This window comes from Gekko japonicus, unplaced genomic scaffold, assembly GCF_001447785.1.
Source record: "Gekko japonicus isolate JY-2015 unplaced genomic scaffold, Gekko_japonicus_V1.1 scaffold25, whole genome shotgun sequence".
Classification (NCBI taxonomy): Eukaryota; Metazoa; Chordata; class Lepidosauria; order Squamata; family Gekkonidae; genus Gekko; species Gekko japonicus.
The window spans coordinates 1,070,032-1,089,440 of NW_015171502.1; the positions used below are offsets into that span (position 1 = coordinate 1,070,032).

A 19,409-nucleotide genomic window follows, 5' to 3' on the forward strand; every position below is an offset into this window, starting at 1 on the left:
TGAAATAAGACAAAGGAGAAAGAAATATAAAGATTTAATTCTTTTTCTTCAAACAAATGCAATTGGCTACAGGTGGTTATTTCCAGAGGGCGTAACCTTCAAACTTCAGGATAAAAAAGAAAAGATTGACTCTGTTTCCAAAGCAGGGGACTTTTTGAGAATCCAGTTGGGCGAGCCAGAGGAGGTGGATAAAGAGGAGAAGGACAGTAAGTCCAGTGGCGAGCTGGACTCAGGGTCTTCCGGAGAGGACTCTCTTTCGGAAAAAGGGGCGACTGCCCCTAAAAGTCCATATAAACTAAGGAAAAGGCAAGAAAAGAAAAAATGAAGGCTGAAGGACTCTGAATTGTGCCTTTGAAAATATAGTTTTTAATAATGGGATGCTCTGGGGTTTCTCTCTAGCAGTTAAATCTTTTAAAAGATATTTTAGCATGTCTGACTATGTTCAAAAGATATTAGCGATTTAAGGAAAGAGTTTGTACTTAAGCTGTTTTAATGATCTCCTACTCTTGGGGTTTTAGTTAGTAGTGGTTATCTTTTCTTTCTCCTTAATTGTCGTTCCCTTCCCTTATTTCTTTGTAGTTTGTAGTCCAATTAAAAAAGCAATAAAAAATCCCCTCCGGGGGGCCAAAAAAGAGAAAGAAAGAAAGAAAAGAAAATTGCTGAGAGAAAAAATGATGCATGCGGTGGAGAGAAAGGACAAAGAGAACTTTTCCTAACTCTCTCAAAAGGCCAGAACTTGAGGGCATCCAATGAAGCGGATGGGCAGTAGGTTCAGAACAGACAAAAGGAAATACCACTTTAGACAGAGAGCGATTAAAATGTGGAACTCACTGCTGGAGGATGTAGTGATGGCCACAGGCACAGACGTCCTTAAAAGGGGATAAAACGAATCCATGGAGGATACATCTGTCAGTGGCTACTGGCTCTACCACTCGGATTAGACAAGACTGACTTTGACCAGTTAGGCTCAGCATAAACCAGCTTAGTGTGTCCATATGTTCATGCTCATGCCAGCTGAGTATAAAGCTGCCTTATACTGAATCAGATGCTGGGGACTGAACTCGGAACCTTTTCCACGCAAAGACTCTACCACTGAGCCACGGCCCCTCCTATAAGAAGGGATACTTAAGGGGACCTACCAGAACATTTTTTTTTTTTGCATGAACAGGCTCCAGAACATTAATCATTCTCTTGATGTGGCTTCGGTGCAAACCCAAAGCACGCCACCCACCACCCCCACCACGGCACGGGCAAATCAATCCTCGGCACCAGCTATTTGCCAGCCTGACCAATTGAAAAAAGCACAGCTGGAATCACTTCCAAGTCCGCAGTGTCAGGCAGTCACTACGGTTACCCGCTGCCCGAAGAACTTGTCCTGTCCCTTTAAGGGATGCTTAGCCAGATGTTCTTTGCTCCCTGCTCTCTCTCTCTCTCTCTCTCTCTCTCTCTCTCTCTCTCCTCTTTTACAATTCAGCTTCAAAGAGGCAGCGTGGGGGACATACCTCTGGAAGCCAGCCGTTCACTCGCTGTAATCCCAGCCGTGACACAGAATTACTGTACATCCCTGGCTCCTGCACCCAGCTTTGGCGATTAACTTCTTTTCCTCCTTTAAAAATCTCTTCCTTGGAGTTGCCCAAGGCATTTATGCATCCCCGTGTCACTTTGAAGCTACAAAGCCCCAAGAGGGTCACGGTCTTAATGCAGATTGCTGGGGGGGGGGTATGCGATCCCCAGCCTGCTGCGAGATCCCCAGGCTTCTAATGCAAAGCAAATCCCTTTGCTTAAAACCAAGCGGCCGTTCTGTGTTGGGTTGGGGAGCAAGTTAGATAAATGTCCAACTGAATCTCCCAGGGCGGGAGGAGGAGAGGAGTCTCACTGGCCAAGTTAACAAGCCTTCAAGCACCTGGGTTTGGGCCACTGCATGACACAGAGCACTGGACGGGATGGGCCATTGGCCTGATCCATCATGGCCTCTCTTATGTTATGTTCTTGGTGCTTGGGGGAGAATAGTGGGAGGGCATCTGGAGCCCTGCTGGTGGACCTGATGGCCCCTGGGTTTTGGCCACTGTGTGACACAGAGTGCTGGACAGGATGGGCCATTGGCCTGATCCAACATGGCTTCTCTTATGTTCTTTTTGTCTTCACAGAGAGCACCACCTTGCTTGATGACGTAGGGTTGCCAGTCTCCAGGTGGTGGCTGGAGATCACCCAATTTTACAACTGGTCAGTGTTCCCTCTAAGCTGAGTTAGTGTGAGCTAGCTCACAGTTTTTTAGCCTCCAGTTCACACATTTTTGTCTTAACTCAGGAAGGACGGCTCCAGAGCAAACTAAGTGATGCCATAGCCAAATCACTTGCTCACAGCTTTCATGCCAGTAGCTCACAAAGTAGCATTTTTGCTCACAAGACTCCACAGCGTAGAGGGAGCACTGGTCTCCTCGTTACAGAGATCCGTTTCCCTGAAGAAAATGGCTCCTTTGGAATGTGGACTCTACAGCATTAAATTCGGCGGAGGTTCCCCAAACACTGCCCTCCCCAGGTTCCACCCCCTCAAAAACTCCAAACCGAGAGCTGGCAAAGAAGAGGACACTGATGGACCTCTGCTCCACATGCTTATCCAATCCCCTCTTGAAGCTGTCTGCTTGCAGCCACCCCCACTTCCTGTGACGATGAAATCCATGTGTTCATTACTCTCTGGGTAAAGAAGGACTTCATTTTATCTGTTCTATGCCTACTGCTCTCAGGGCTCTTTTTGTAGAAAAAGCCCAGCAGGAACTCATTAGCATAATAGGCCACACCCAACAGCAAAACCCATTAGCATAATAGGCCACACCCTGACAGCACCGCTCATTAGCGCATACGCACACCATCATGTTACCAGAAGTGTGGTCATCCAGCCACACTCACCTTTCCCTTCTTATTCTGTACAGGGCTTTTTTTGTAGCAGGAACTCCTTTGCATGTTAAGCCACACACCCCTAATGTAGCCAATCCTAATGAGCTTCTGCTATTGGGTGTGGCCTATTATGCTAATGAGCTCCTGCTGGGCGTGGCCAACTCGGGAGCCAGCCGGAACTCCGTTCCTGTGCGTTCCTGACCAAAAAGAGTCCTGCTGCTCATCAATTTCATGGAGTGCCCACGAGTCCTCGTATTGTGAGAAAGGGTAGAAAAGTTCTTCTTTCTCAACCTTCTCTATCCCATGCATAATTTTGTAAACCTCTATCATCTCACACCACACCTTTAAGTAGCAAACAGAAGAGGGAATGGTGGGAAGCTGAGCTCCCTCACTCCGGCATCTGCCCAAATGTCCTCATTTTGCACACCTCCTAAAAGCATGTCCCAGAACCCCTGCTTAACCTTCTAACAGATCTAGGTTTCAGCAACTGTGACAGAAATGACGGTGCATAAAACCTCTGCTAACCGTTGGACAGATTTTTCTCTAACTTGTTGCAAACTACCTGAATCATGATATGTTAATTAAAATGAAAGAAAGAAAGAACCACACAATGAGGGCTAGAAACTTGCGCCATGTTAAGAACAGAAACCAGTTTCCAATGTTTAGCCCAGAGTATTCTTGCTGCTGTTATTACGTACGCAATTACATACTTCTCATTAAAGGATAACTTATCTGGCATAACATTTAATAGAAATATCTCAGGTACTATTTCCAATTTTACTTTCAGAATGTTTGGATTTTTTTACAGCGCCACCACATGTGGTAAAAGGTGCCAACATTTAATTTACATTTCCAACACACGTTTGAGCAATTTAGGTAACATTTGGCTAACCTTTCTGGGGACCAGTACCATCTATGGTACATTTTAAATACATTTTCTCTATAAGTCGTTGCTCTCATATATTTTACAGATTTCCAGATCTTTGACCATGATTCCTTAGATAGTTCTTGGCCTAGGTCTTTCTTCCAAACCGCTAGGTTATGGGTTTGCACTTCTTCTGATAAGTAATCCTCTAACAATAGTTTATACACTTTCTGGATCATTTTATCATTCGATGAGAGCCAGATTTTATCTAGCTCATTTTTCTCTTGGTAGAAACACACTTTCAGATCTATCTGGAATCTTGATTTTAACTGGAGCTTTTCCCACCCCGATAATTTCAAATTACATTGTGATAGTAAGTTCTCTTCTGCTTTGAGGTGATTTGTCTCATCTAATAATTTTTCATACGTTTCTTTGTTATACTTAGGCCCCGTTCACACGAGGCGATTTGGCCCGGGAACGGGACAGTTTGGAGGCGGATCAAAGCAGCGCGATCACACCACAACATCTGGGAAGCGTTCTGCTTCCGCCTCCAAACTGGCCCAAACCCGGGAAGAACCGCCTCAAACTGAACCACCTACCTCGGTGGTTCAAACGGATGAGGCGCCTCTTCCCGGGCGTCTGATCGCCGGCGCTCCCTTGCGCCGGCTCAACCCCGGGCCGGAGCCGAACTGCGCATGCTCCGACATGCGCAGATCGGCCGGCTCCCGGTTAGAGCCGTCTTTTCTCTCCGGCGTTTGATCGCGCCGGGGAGAAAAGGCGGCTCGGCCGGGGGATCCGTGGGATCCCGCCGAGCCGGATCAACGTTGGCGCGGCTTTTAAAAGCCGCGCTTTAAAGGGCTTTCCCCCTGCCGTGTGGCAGGGGCCTTTGCTTTGAGAATTATTGAAAATTGAAAGATAGCAGAAAATAGACAATGTATAAGAATAACAATTGAAGGAGAAGTTACCTGTGGATGTTAATAGGGAAAAAGGGAGATATGAAGGAAATTCAAGAATTGGACTGGAGGTTGGAGCACTGTGGGAAGCCAATAAGGGGGGGGGAGTGACAGGTGTAGATCTTTCCACTTATTCAAGTCTTCCCTTATTTCCTCTAACAGTTTTGAGTAATTATCTTCAATTAGAGTGCTATTTCTATTTGTCATTATTATGCCTAGATATTTTATCTTCTTAACTATCTCCATCGAAGTTATCTCCTGTAGTTGTTGTTTGGTATCTTTGTCACAGTTCTTTGTTATTAATTTGGTTTTTTTATAATTTATTTTCAAGCCAGCCACCTTCCCATAATCTTGGAGGGTTTTTAAGAGTTCACGGCTAGAGTCTTTTGGATTTTCTAATATGAACAGTAGGTCGTCTGCAAAAGCCAGCAGTTTGTATTCCTGGCCTTTTAGTTTCAGGCCCTGAATATTTTCATTTTGTCTTATTATGTCATTAAGTGTCTCTAGAATGTACACCCAGATCAGACGAAGTATTGAGCAAACTGTTGGAAGTAGCAGAAATAGATAAACTGAACATGTATCTACAAGGGAAAAATGATGAAGATTTTTTAGATAGATGGGTAGAACTGTACAAATGGTTGGATAAAAAGAGTGGACTCTGAAAATATATGTAATATTATACAATGAACAGATGTATGTTAAATTCTAAATAATTTTTTTTAAAAAAAAAGAACAGAAACCAGGATTCAGATGAGTGGCATATGGTGACAATCCCTGTTAAGTGAGGGACTTCATTCCCTCAGACCATCTGGTTCTTGGCTCTTCTGAGATTAGGTCGGTAGCAACACGAGACAGGGCCTTCTTGGTTGTGGCACCAAAACTCTGGAACTCTCCCTCTCCAGAGAGACTCGTCTGTCCCCTTCTGTTGCCGTATTCCGCCAGCAGGTAAAGACTTTTTTATTTTGTTTGGCGTCCCCTCGGGGATCCCTCCTTCCTGACCAATGCTTTCAATTGTTGGGTTTTTAAATGTTTTGTATGTCTTTTAGCTCTGGTTTTAATGACTTGGGGCATTGTTTTCATGGTGATTTCTATTGTGTATGTTTTAATTTGTTAGCCGCCTCGGTGGCCCCTGTGAAAGCAAAAATGCAGGATATAAACTGTGTAAAAATCAGATCAAATCACAGACTGACGCCTCGAACAAAGCAGGTGAACATGCAACAGTCATAACTGTTACAGGAAAACAACGGTCTCGAATCCTCCTTTGGAAACCCAAATTCAGTGGCAGGGCCCAGAACACCGGCTCCCCCTAGAGGCTGATCCTCAAGAGGTGCTGGCAAAGGCCTCTTTAACCCTCTCCTGCCCAGTGTAAGCAGCCACAGAGACTCTGGACCCGTGGCAGGGCCCAGATTTTGAAGGGCTCAAGGAACACTGGCTCCCCCTAGAGGCTGATCCTCAAGAGGTGCTGGCAAAGGCCTCTTTAACCCTCTCCTGCCCAGTGTAAGCAGCCACAGAGGCTCTGGACCCGACTCGCCTGCATCCTGGCTCACAAAACCTCCACTGCTGCGCTTGTCTGAGAGGAGACAGTTAACAAAAGGCCTTTGCAGACGTCTTAGCTCATGCAGAAGATAGCATCTCCAAGCTTTAATGAAGGGGGTGAGTTGTTTTCCCGAGACTGAAGACTATTAACAGGGGCCTGACTGAGGCTCTGGAATGACAGTACCTGACTCAGGGCTGATTCGGGGCATGCCAGCCGATCCCAAAATAAAGTGGAGGAAGGGAGAAGCATTCACGCTTCCCCCAAGCTCCTCAGAGGGAGGGCAGGATTAAAAGAAAACCAGAAGATAGATAAATCACGCTTAAAAGTAGAACCGATTCCTTCTGGAGGCGGCATCTGCAAGAGGCACCGAAAACCCACACGAAAGAGTAATCCCTTTCTGTCTCTTTCCTGGCACGCTCTGCAGCTAACGAAAATTGCACGTCCGTGGAGGAGGGGGGGAGCATGAGAGATGGGGTCAGGGTAACCCTCCCCCCAAAGAAGGGTGGCTCAGACTTAAGTGTGGGGCTGCTGGGTGGGGAGATGGAGTCCAAAACAGAGGCCAAGGTAGAGGAGGAAAATCGGAGATGGAACTGACTCCCAGACCGATTCCCCACAATCAGCTGTGCCGCCATCACTCTTCCGTTTGCCCCGGTTGCATTGGTCAATTTCACACTATTCACTCCGCGGCTGCATTTTGACCCGCATTTCTCCCCCCTATTTCCCCCGCGTCTTCTCGATCCTTGTTTTTTGAGATCGAGAAGATGCGGGAGAAATCGGGGGGAGATGTGGGTCAAAATGCGGCCATGCAGTGAATACTGTGAAATTGACCAATGCAACCGGGGCAAATGGAAGAACAATGGCGGCACAGCTGCTTGTGGGGAATCAGTCCCACACTGTACTGGCTAGCAGGCTTCGAGTATCAGGTGCCAGAAGTCAGGCAAGGCAGAGTCCTTCAGTCCAAGGTCAGGGGTCCAGAAGTCAGGTAAAGCAGTGGCTTAGCATCTATCGTGGGAGTTGTGTCCATGCCTAACAGCCTCTCTTGGCTGGTTTTTATAGCCCCATGCCTAAGGGCCATGCTTGCAGCCAGCTGCTCAGAAGCAATCCTGCAACTATTCATCCTTGTCATCAGCAAACAGCTGGCGTCAGGCCAGGAGGCGTGCACTTTGCTGTCTTGTCTGTAGCCCTGTTCTCAGCCTCTGACTGCGGCGTTCTAAGGGTGTGAGTGATACTAGTGGGCTAGGAATGGCCAACTGAAGCTCACCTGCTGAATCAGGGTGCCTCTGCACCAGCTGTTGGCTGCGAGTCCTGACAAGCCTGCAGCTCATCTTCCTGCTGGTCAGCTTCTCCTGTTAACTCAAGACTGGCTACGCAGGGCTCCTCTCCTACTGAGGAGTCCTCTTCTCCTGAGGAGTCCTCCCTATCACTGAGCCCTGGCTGACCCCCGACACACTTGCCTCAGTGGTGGGGTTGCCAGTGCCAGGTTGGGGAATTCCTGGATATTTGGGGGGTGGATCCTGGGGAGGGTGGGGTCCAGGGAGGGGAGGGACCTCAGCAGGGTACAACGTCACTGAGTCCCCCCTCCCAATAAGCTATTTTTTCCAGGGGAACTGATCTCTGTAACCTGGAGACCTGCTGTGATTCCAGGAGATCTCCAGGCCCCACCTGGACCCTGGCAACCCTACCAAGTGGTCTTACTGGCCACTCCCTCTTTGGCAACTATGGAATGGCAGGCCCCAAGGAGCCTTCCTGGAACACTGGCGCGGAAGAGAGAGAATTTCGGCTCAAGTAGCTTCTCGCCACTACGTCAAGTTGCCAAGTGATAAGCCCAAGAACAGCCCTTTCCCGTTAAGATGCCTGCCGGGGCAGTGTTGCCAAAACCCGCTCCCTGCTCCTGCGCCTTTCCCGGCAGCTTGAACGGGTGACGCTAGCCGGAGATAATACTGTTCTCACACTTTGAGCAACTCTGCCGGCTGCTTTCTGCCGATCAGAGCGCTGTCCGAGAGGCCGAGAGGAGGCCAAACTGGCTTTTCTTTTTCCCTCTGGCCAATTTGTAACCCTGTGGCCGGAGAAAGACATGGGGTCACCGGGGCTAATTGCCGGGGCCACCTGCCTTGTGATCCTGCATGCTTCACTGAGTCCAGGTGTGCCGTTTAGCAGATGGCTGGGCGGGGGGGAGATAACATGAGGCACTGGGGCTGCCTCAAGCTTCTCCTTCTGTACTGTGGTTCTCCAAAACATGATGACTGAATCGGGGCAGTCGGTTTTGCCTTCTGTGACTGGCAAGAGCTCTTCAGGGTCTTAGGCAAAGGCCTTTCACGTCACCTACTGCCTGGTCCTTCGAACAAGAGAGGCCAGGAATTGAACCGGGGACCTCCTGCACGCTGCATTTGAGGAATTCTGCTCGCAAAGCAGATGTTCCACTACTGAGTCATAGCCCATCTCCTAAAAAGCAAGAGATGTGGGGGAAATGAGCATCGGGAATACCATATGGACACCCTAATTCTAATGGCAGTGGAAACCGCTCTCAAGTCCCAGCTGATTTGTAGTAACCCCATAGGGGGGGTTCAAAGGCAAGAGACAAGCAGAGGTGGTCTGGTCCCGCTGATGGACCTCCTGGTGGCCCCTGGGTTTTGGCCACTGTGGAGTTCTGGCCCCACTGGTGGACCTCCTGATGGCACCTGGGTTTTGGCCACTGTGTGAGACAGTGTTGGACTGTGGATGGGCCATTGGCCTGATCCCTCATAGCTTCTCTTTTATGTTATGTTCTTGGTGCTTGGGGGAAAACAGTGGGAGGGCTTCTGGAGTTCTGTCCCCACTGGTGGACCTCCTGACGGCACCTGGGTTTTAGCCACTGTGTGAGACAGAGTTTTGGACTGGATGGGCCATTGGCCTGATCCATCATGGCTTCTCTTATGTTCTCTTATGTTATGCTCTCGGTGCTTGGAGGGCAACAGGGGGAGGGCTTCTGGAGTTCTGGCCCCACTGGTAGACCTCCTGACGGCACCTGGGTTTTGGCCACTGTGTGAGACAGAGTGTTGGACTGGATGGGCCATTGGCCTGATCCATCATGGCTTCTCTTATGTTCTCTTATGTTATGCTCTCGGTGCTTGGGGGGCAACAGGGGGAGGGCTTCTGGAGTTCTGGCCCCACTGGTGGACCTCCTGACGGCACCTGGGTTTTGGCCACTGTGTGAGACAGAGTGTTGGACTGGATGGGCCATTGGCCTGATCCATCATGGCTTCTCTTATGTTCTCTTATGTTATGCTCTCGGTGCTTGGGGGGCAACAGGGGGAGGGCTTCTGGAGTTCTGGCCCCACTGGTAGACCTCCTGACGGCACCTGGGTTTTGGCCACTGTGTGAGACAGAGTGTTGGACTGGATGGGCCATTGGCCTGATCCATCATGGCTTCTCTTATGTTATGCTCTCGGTGCTTGGTGGGCAACAGGGGGAGGACTTCTGGAGTTCTGGCCCCACTGGTGGACCTCCTGATGGCCCCTGGGTTTTGGCCACTGTGTGACACAGAGTGTTGGACTGGATGGGCCGCTGGCCTGATCCAACATGGTTTCTCTTATGCTCTTATGTTCCCCATTGGCCGTCTCGGCATAGCAACCCTGGCATTGTTTGGTGGTCTCCCATCCAACCAGGGCCAACCCTGCTTAGCTTCCAAGATCTGACAAGAATGGGCTAGCCTTATCACACTATTCCCCTATCATGTTTCAAAAACAAATTTATTATCCTTAAGATTTACTGTTAATCATTATATATTACTTTGCTCATTTTTGACTGCCTTTCCACCAGCAATTTATTAATTTATTCGCTTGGCCATTCAGTCTGGCTTTGAGTCAAGTATGCGCTGGAAATGCTGGTTTATCTCTTTAGCAATAAATAATTTCCTCCTAACTTACTGCACCTTAATGTCATATATTCTGACCATTTACTCTTCTTGTTCAATGATGTCTTCTAATCTATCATTCAAATACTCATCATTTGGTACAATTACAACTTAATCAGCTATTTAATTTTTCTGAACAATCCCGTTTTAGAGGAACATTTCTAATACTCCTAGTTATAATTTTACCTCCTAATTCTCAGATAATGTATACATTTAATATCCCCAAATTTAATCAAATTACATTCAGAAATTAATCTCCCCAATCAGTTATTGACCCTTCTATCTGGTTCATAGAGGTAAATTTGTTTTAACTACACAGTTATGTTTCCCCTTAACTTCACCTACTTAACAACCCACTCAAGTTTAGTTTGCTACCAGATGGTGCCAGACCCTCAAAACAGACCACTTCAAACAAATATTTCCGCTAGTCGTACTGACCTCAATCTCTTCTGCAATTAACCAAATACCATATATGTTTTTCACATATTTCCATCCTATTTTGCTGCCACATATTTTTCACAAACTTAGTACTAAAGCAAAACATACCTAAGTCATATTACTCAGTCTGGTAAACTTAACCTGCCTCTCCTTTTTGATCTGATTTTCCCTATTTTCTATCAGATGTCTTAAATTTTTATACTCCTTTAACATGGTCTCCCCTGAGAGTCTTTCATATTTGCAAACTTCCTCATTCAGTTGATTACGACCTGCACACTGCTTTGTAACTTTCTTCATTTTTCGCCTCTGTACTAGCGTCTTTTCTCTCCACAAGGGCTTAAACCAACGTCTTTTTGTCTTTCCTTTTTTTATTCTTTTTGCCGTCTTCCTTCTTTCCAAGGTAACTTTTATAAAATCCGCTTCTTTTGTCCTTTCTTTTCTGTTCATCTGTTGCAACTCTAACTGTGTTTTTTGCTGCTCGTCCACCTGCTTACAGTCCTGGTAGTCATTTTGGGCTTGTATCTCTTGTATTTGTTCTTCCTGATCCTGATCCTTATCTTCTACACATAAATCCTGGGGCTTTCTAAACACCTTGTCCCAAAACAGCTGAAGTGCTTTGCCCACTTCTTCTCTTAGCTTCTGCTGAAACTGTTCTGACTGGAGTTCCGATTTGAGTTCAGTAATTACTTTATCACGGATAGACGCCGCCGCCATGTGATATGGGGAAAAACAGGTTATGGTGTGGGTGGGTGAAGGTAGTGTATATGTGTCTTTTGTGTGTTGTCTGTGTATGTATAATTGTATCCAACTGACGAAAGTCAATGGGATTGTATGTTTTGGTAAATTGTTGAAAATCAATAAAAAATTAATTTAAAAAAAAAAGAAAAAAAAAAAAGAATGGGCTAGCCTGGGCCACCCACCGTAGCCTGGAAAATTACAAAATTCCTCTTTTACGTAATTTTTAAAAAACGAAAGAAAACTCTACTATCTTCCATCGCACGGGAAGGGGAACTGCCCTAATTTAACCCTCATCTTCTCTTGGTTCACAGATCTCCTTTCCCCGACCGAAATACATCCGTGAGTTTGCAGGGTATACCCCTACTACTTTCTTTTGTCCTCCTCCCATTTCTTTTCCTTGAGATGCACTCTGTACTTACTCCGAGGCACAGCCTTGGTCCTAATTTGGCATGTTCTGGGGGTTGAAAAATACTGCGACTGAGCCCCCAGCTCAAATTCAGCCTGCGTTGGGATCAGGGTTGTTGGTTCCCCCCTGACCACCAGCACTTGGGGGGTTTAGGGTTGCCAACTCCAGGTGGGGAAACTTCCTGGAGATTTGGGGATTGACAAAAACCTCCAAAGGAAGCTAAGAAAACTACTTAAGGGCCAAAAGTTAAAAACATCAATAGGCATAGACAGAAGCGCCCATGTTTATTTCAGAAAGGTATAAAAACCTTGTAAGGGCCCAAATAAGGCCTCATAAAATGTTCAAAGTGACAAATGCATGGGCCTGTAAACACAGCGGGGCGTTCTGGGGCTCTGCCCCCTCAAATATGAGGCATGCCCCACAATAGCTGCTGCCCCTCCCTCCCCTCCTGTGACATTCAATGAGCCCTCCAGCTGATCAGCGGGAGCATGTGGTCCACCGATCAGCTGGAGGGTCCTTTAAATCTTGCAGGAAGGGAGGGAGGGGGGCAGCCACATGCCTTTCCTGAACTCCACCAGGTGATTTCACCGCTTGGAGTTCAGGCGCAGGCAGCCCCCACTTCAAAAAAAGGTTTTTTTAAAAGGTTTCCTTTCAATGGTGTTTTACAAGCGGAGGCTGCCTGCGCCTGAACTCCAAGTGGCGAGACCGCCACTTGGGAGTTCAGGGAAGGCGTGTGGGCACCCCTCCCCCACAAATTTTCCCCATGCCCCACCAACCCAAAATTTCTGGCTACGGGGCTGCAAATGCACAAAAAAAGAACGACGTGTGACCTGACGCGTTTCGGCTCACGAGAGCCTTCTTCAGAGGTCAAATAGTACAGAATACAAAATACACCATGCAACGAAGTCCCTGTGACACTTGTAAGGCCAGTAAGCCAATAATATAGGGCCAAAAATGGGATGCTGTATGGGGAAATTTGGGGATGGAGCCTGGGGAGGACAGGGACCTCAGTGGGGTACAGTGCCATAGACTCCACCCTGCAACGCATCCATCTCCTCCAGCGGAACTGATCTCTGTCGTCTGGAGATGAGCTGTAATTCCGGGGGGTCCCCAGGTTCACCTGGAGACTAGCTTGGGGTTAGGGTTCCCAAGTCGAAAATACTCACCGGCGGGGGAGCCTTGGCTAGCTCCGGGAGCCGTCCCGCGCGCCCCGCCAGCACATCACAGGAAGTGACGTGCAACGTCGATCACGTTGAGGGCGTGGCCACGATCGTGGGAGGGAAAACCGTAGAGTTTTCCCTCCCCGATCTGGGCCACGCCCCCAACGTGGTCGACGTGTATGTCACTTCCTGTGACGCTGCGCTTCGAGGGGCAGAGTTCCCCCCGGGGCCCGATTCCGCGGCGGTGGAAATCGGGCCTCCAAAGCGGGGGTTTACCCGCCACCCGCCCCCACTTGGCAGCCCTACTTGGGGTAGATGTATGGGCAGGGCTGGATCGAAGGGGGGGGGGGAAGCAGATGACACATTCACACACACACAAACGGAGAACACACCATAGGGTTGAAAGAGACGGGATCAGAATATGCAGGGAAGAAAAGAAAAGGGGAGTTCCCCGATGCCAGGAACCCACAGCACCGGCTGCTCCAGTAACCATAGCAACGTCCAGCTGCAACCTCAGGGTTTCGGCCTAGCTGAGCCAGGAAATCTTTCCCCTCTTTTTTTTTTTTTTTTTTTGCAATGGCTTTTTGCCATTCAGGGCAGCGCGAGGCGGGGGCGGTGGTGGTGGTGTTTCCCTGTGAACACCGGCCTGGGCACGGGAGGGGGAGAAGGAGATGGCACCGATCAGCCCGGGCCCCCCCCTTTACTAACACAAATGGCAGGCGACAGTGACACACCAAAATTTGAGGGAGGGAAGGGCGGCATCTGGTTTCCATGGCAGCCGTCTCCAGGCACGGCAACCCGACTCCCAGCTGGCAAAAGTCCCGCCAACTCGTCCTAAAGCGAAGGACTCCTGGGAACAGGGTTGCCAGCCTCCAGGTGGGACCTGGACATTTCCCGGAATTACAACTGACCACCCTGCAGGGTTCAGTCCCCCTGGAGAAAACGGCTGCTCTGGAGGGTGGGCGTGATGGCGTCGTACCCTGATGAGGAAACTCCCCTCCCTAAAACCCCACTCTCCACCTCCAAATCTCCAGGAATTTTCCTACCCAGAGTTGGCAACCCTATGTCAGAGAAGGGAAGTGTCCGGACACCTGGGCTGCGTCAAATCCAACGGGTGAAGCCGTTCCTGTGTACTGGATCTCCAAGCTGGGGCTAGTACAGGCTTTGCTCCACTCCAGCAAGGCAGTTGGGGACGCCAGCCTCCAGGAGGGACCTGGAGATCCCCCAGAATTACAGCCAGTGTTCCCTCTAAGCTGAGTTAGTGCGAGCTAGCTCACAACTTTTTAGTCTCTGGCTCACACATTTTTTTGTCTTAGCTCAGGAAGGAGGGCTCCACAGCAAACTGATTTATGCAGTGGCCAAATCGCTCGCTCAGAACTTTCATGCCAGTAGCTCACAGTTTAATTTTTGCTCACAAGGCTCCACAGCTTAGAGAGAGCATTGATTACAGCTCATCTCCAGACGACAGAGATCAGTTTCCCTGGGGAAAATCGATGCTTTGGAGGGTGGAGTCTACGGCATTGTACCCCACTGTGGTTCCTGTCCTCCCCAGGCTCCACACCCAAATCTCCAGGAGTTTCCCCACCTGGATCTGGTAACCCTACCTCCCTCCACTTACCACTGGTGGCCACCTGCCCAACCCTATATCGCATATTATTTTAAAAAAAACAACAACAACAAAACCCTAAATGCTTTAAGGAGCATACCCACCACATGCATTTCTCTGGCACCCACGCATGGCTTCTAACCGTGCCCCCTCCCCAAACTCATAATACTTATTAGCCGGTTACCCCAAACAGAAGGCATCTTCTAACAAGATCAAAACCAACCCCCAAAAATACATTCTAGAAACAGCTTTTAAAAAATCAATAAGTAATCAAGTGGGTAAAAGGAGCAAAATAAACAGCACCGAGACACATACGCACACAAACGCAGCCACACGCATGGTCAAATGGCTCAGCGAGCGCAGCCAGCTGCACTGACTTTCTCGACCAATTTAACAGCAAAAAAGACAGAGGGCACGTGAAGGGATTCACAAAAACGCCCGGGCAAATCAGCAGGGTTTTGCCTGGCCCCTAAACTTGGTGCCAGGTACCACAGGAAGGGATTCGTGCATCTGTTTGTAAGGAAGACACAATGTGCATTCCCAGTACAGACAAAGCTGAGGACCAGTACCTCGTAAATGTGCGGTTTCAATCACACGTTCAGCTGTACATGCGTTGAATGTAACCTGAGAATTACCCAATGCACATACAAAGAAAAACTCAAGTGTACACTGTACACGGATGGTACGTGTGTTCAATATAACTCACAAACAGGCCTTCAGGTCGCTGGTCTTAATGGGAACGGCACCCCAAGTGGCAGAGCACAGCTTCACAAGCAGATTCAAGTGCCACAAAAACAAGTTGGAGATGTCGGGAAAGGCTGTTTTCCCAACCATCAGAGTAGAGACTGGGGTCCTTAGTCTTTTTGAGACTACGGGCAATTTTGCAATTCTGACCAAGGGTTGGGTGGGTGCAGACACAAAATGGCTGCCACAGTAGGTGAAACCAGCCAAAAAATGGCTGCCGCAGCTTAACTTCAGTCATACAGTGAAGATCCTTAGAACAAATTTTGCGTCCAGTGGGGCACCTTTAAGACCAACAGAGGTTTATTCATGGCATGAGCTTTCGTGTGCCTGCACACTTTTTCAAATACATTGGAATGGAAGGTAACAGTTCAAACTCATAGGCAGAGGCTGAACAGCAAATTAGCATGTCACATGATTAAGAGGTTTTAAGACAGGCGAAGACAAAACTAAACAACACGCTAAGGTTATAAGGTCAACAGCTGTTTTGATATAATTAAGGGAACAAAAAACAGGGAAGCAATAAATATGTCAAAATATAGGAGATAAATGTGTAAGGTATCCTTTCTAATTGTGGGAAGTAAGCTGCACAGCCAATCAAATCACTAATGGCCAATCAGAAGTCTTGCGGGACAAAAGCCCCACCTGGCCCTGCCCACTTTCTAAAAACACTTGGTGAGCACCAGAAAAGTAGTCAGTGGGCTCCACAAGTACCACGTTGGGAACCACTGTAGTAGACAATACTGTGCTTAGCAAACTAATGGTCTGCCTTGGTATATGGCACCTCCAGACACCAATTCATGTCGATGAAAAGCTGACCTTTACCCAATATCCACCAAGACACTCTGGCTTTCACACAAGTTGGTACCCGAAGCAGGTATCGAACTGGCTTTCTCTGTGCCCAGACCTTCCAACTTTATCCAAAAAGAGATCCAGTCCCCCAATTGGGTCCCGGAAGCATGAGGACGTACCTGAACTTCTCGGGTGTGGTAGGCGATGATGAGACCCAACAAAATGACAGTGGAGAGGCTGATAAGGCATTTCAGTGCCAGAGAGAACATGGAACCCTGTGCGGGGGAAGAAGGAGAGGGAAGGTTAGCCGTGCCAGTTTTATTTAGGGCGCTCAGGAGCCCTGTGGTCCTAGAATTTCAAAGCAGCTGGAAAGCCGCCTAGAATGACACACGATTGATATGCAGAAAACCACCACAATCCAATTAAACAGAAAAACAGGGAGGGAGCAAGAGCCACCACCAATAGGCCAGGAAATTAGTATTCGCAAGCTAGCAAGCGCCAATTGGAACAAAACCAGCTTTTGCCTCTCTGCCCGCCTGCAGATATTTATTCATTCATTTATTTAAAGCATTTAATAGCTGCCTTTCTCCTTCACGGAGCTTGAGGTGGATTACAACACAGATAAAATGCATACGATAAACCTCCCCCCGAAATTAAAAATCACAATTCAGGCCCAAACTTGACCAAATGCAGTCCTAAATAAAACTGTCTTCAGCTGCTTCTAAAGATCGAAAGTGACAGGGCCGGGCACTCCTCCCTGGGGAGATTATTCCATAACCATGGGGCTGCCACTGAAAAGGCCCTGTCTCATGTATCCACCAGATGAGCTTCTTTGATTGATGGGACGGTCAGGAGGGTCCCTCCCTGTGACCTCAGTTCCCAGGCAGCAATTTATGGGAGAAGACAGCCCCTCAGATAATCCGGTCCCAAGCCATGTAGGGCAGGGGTGTCAAACTCATTTGCTATGAGGGCCGGATCTGACATAAATGAGACCTTGTTGGACTGGGCCATGTGTGTCATAAAATGTAATCCCAGGTAGCGGAGATATAAACTTTATAAAGGACACAAACACAAAGGGTTGTTTTTTTTAACTTAAAATAAAAACATGCTTAAAACATCAGCACGCTTGCAATATTCTATTTAACAGTGTCTGATAACTTACACCTCTTGCTCTGAATTACTGCATCGAAATGTCTGTGCTGTTGCAATCTTGAGTAGGCTGTTCAGGTGTGCATCTGTCAGCTGCAAACCTACGATGACGCAGCAGCAGCAGAACTGGAAGCAGCAGCAGAAGACAGCCAGTCCCACCGCGGGCCTCATAGAAGCCCTCTGGGGGCCTGATCCGGCCCCCGGGCCACATGCTTGACACCCCTGATGTGGGGCTTTAAAGGTCAAAACCAACACCTTGAACTGGGCTCAGGAGTGGATCGGTAGCCAGTGTAATTGCTGTAATATCGGGGCCACAGGCTCCCAACAGCTGACTCAGACCAGCGGTCTAGCCACAGCATTCAGCACTAGCGGCAGCCTCCGAACACTCTACTAGGGTAGCCCCAAGTAGTCCACACTGCAATAGTCCAGTCCATATGTAATTAACAGAGGAAGACAGGCAAATTGCAGGCCGAAGCCACACCTATGAAGGCTCCACTCTTGTAAACGCAACGTGACCGCTCCGTAAGTTGGTACGTGAAGCAGGGGAGCCCTTGTTGACCTTAAACTATGGGGAAATTCATGCAGAGATAGAATCAGAGTCGGGACCTCCAGGGTCATCTAGTCCAACCGCCTGCACAATGCAGGACATTCACAAATACCTCCCCCCTCACACAACCCCAGTGACCCCTGGTCCACGCCCAGAAATTGACAAAAAAAAACTCGAGGATCCCCGGCCCAAACTGGCCAGGAGAAAAAGTGCTTCCTGACCCCGAAGTGCCGATCAGCGTTTCCCCGGGCACTCCCAGAGAGCTCAAGTACACTGTTTATGGGTCTGCCACAGGCTCTGCAAGCAGAATGCGACTGGGAGTGCCCCGTTTGTTGAAACCTAGATTCTCAGGGATGTGGGGGCCCGACTAGCATCACAGTCACGGTGTAAAAGGCGAGGAAGCTTAAACCTCCCTTCCTGCACTGTTTTGTTTGGAACAGCCACAGTGAACTTCTCCACTGGGGAACTTTATACATAGACCATGCATATACACATAGCCCGTCAGTACACGAGCCTTTCCCCCAGAAGAGCAGACGGCACCTCCCCAGGTCAGGAAAATGGCCACGGTCCCAATGCAAGTCAGGCCAAGATGCAACTGAGGGACTAAGTTTCAGCAACAGCAGGAACTCCCAACACACATCTGCTTGACAGACATACATATAAACAGTATCACATATTTATCTATATGCTGCTAACATATAGCTAGGCCCCAAGGCAGCCAGGAAGAAGAAGAGGAGATTGGATTTGTACCCCGCCCTTCACTCAAGAGTCCCAGAGCGGCTTACAAACTCCTTTCCCTTCCCCTCCCCACAACAGACACCCTGTGAGGGAGGTGGGGGCTGAGAGAGCTCTCTCGAGAACTGCCCTTTCAAGGACAGCTCTTATCAGAACTATGGCTTACCCAAGGTCATCCAGCAGGTACAAGTGGAGGAGTGGGGAATCGAACTCTGTTCTCCCAGATTAGAGTCCACGCACTTAACCACTATACCAAACAATCAATCTTCAATCAAGCCCAGAAATGTACTGGTAGCCAGTGTATTTGTTTTGCGCTAGGCACAATATGGAGTTGGATCCTACCAATTCCTCCACCGGCAAAAAAAAGTAAAGAGGAGCCCTTTCTGATCACCACACCACAGGCAGGGCACCATGGCACCTGCCAAGTGTTTTTAGTAAGTGGGCAGGGCCTTTACCCAGCAAGGTTTCTGATTGGTCACTAGAAGTTTGATCAGTTGTGCAGTGGCCACCGTAGCACAAGGGTTTTTTTCGGGGGGGAAACAAAAATTTTCGGAAACATTGAAAAAATGCTACATTAAAATTTCTTTTGTCTTTTGTAGATTGAAAGTCATTCTGTTACTTTAGGAACATAAAATATGACTGGACATTTTTACTTGGCATGAAATTATCACAACTAGCATATTAAAAATATGGTGTATCCAAACAATTATTACAAACCCACATGCAAAAACAAAACTGAAACCTTTTTATTTTCTTCTGACAATAGCACCTCCCAAAGGAAGAAATGCATCTTGTTCTTGCATTGGAGAGTTCAGTTTGTAACCTAGGACTTGCTTGTCCTCAGTGCACAGAAATTAGATCAATCTGATACCATATATATAATATTATATATTAGAAATGATTTGGAAAATATTTGAACACCTTGTCTTAAAATATTTTATTCATCATGTTAAAAT

The 19,409-nt window shown here is 48.0% G+C and overlaps 1 protein-coding gene across 1 annotated transcript in view; it reads right to left on the bottom strand.

Annotated features, from left to right (window-relative positions):
- KCNN3 (potassium channel, calcium activated intermediate/small conductance subfamily N alpha, member 3) overlaps window positions 1–19,409 on the bottom strand; it is a 206,874-nt gene that overhangs the window by 157,995 nt on the left and 29,470 nt on the right. Inside the window, exon 2 of the mRNA XM_015419135.1 lies at window positions 16,202–16,297. Coding sequence (XP_015274621.1) covers window positions 16,202–16,297 — 96 coding nt within the window. The remainder of the gene's footprint in view (window positions 1–16,201; window positions 16,298–19,409) is intronic.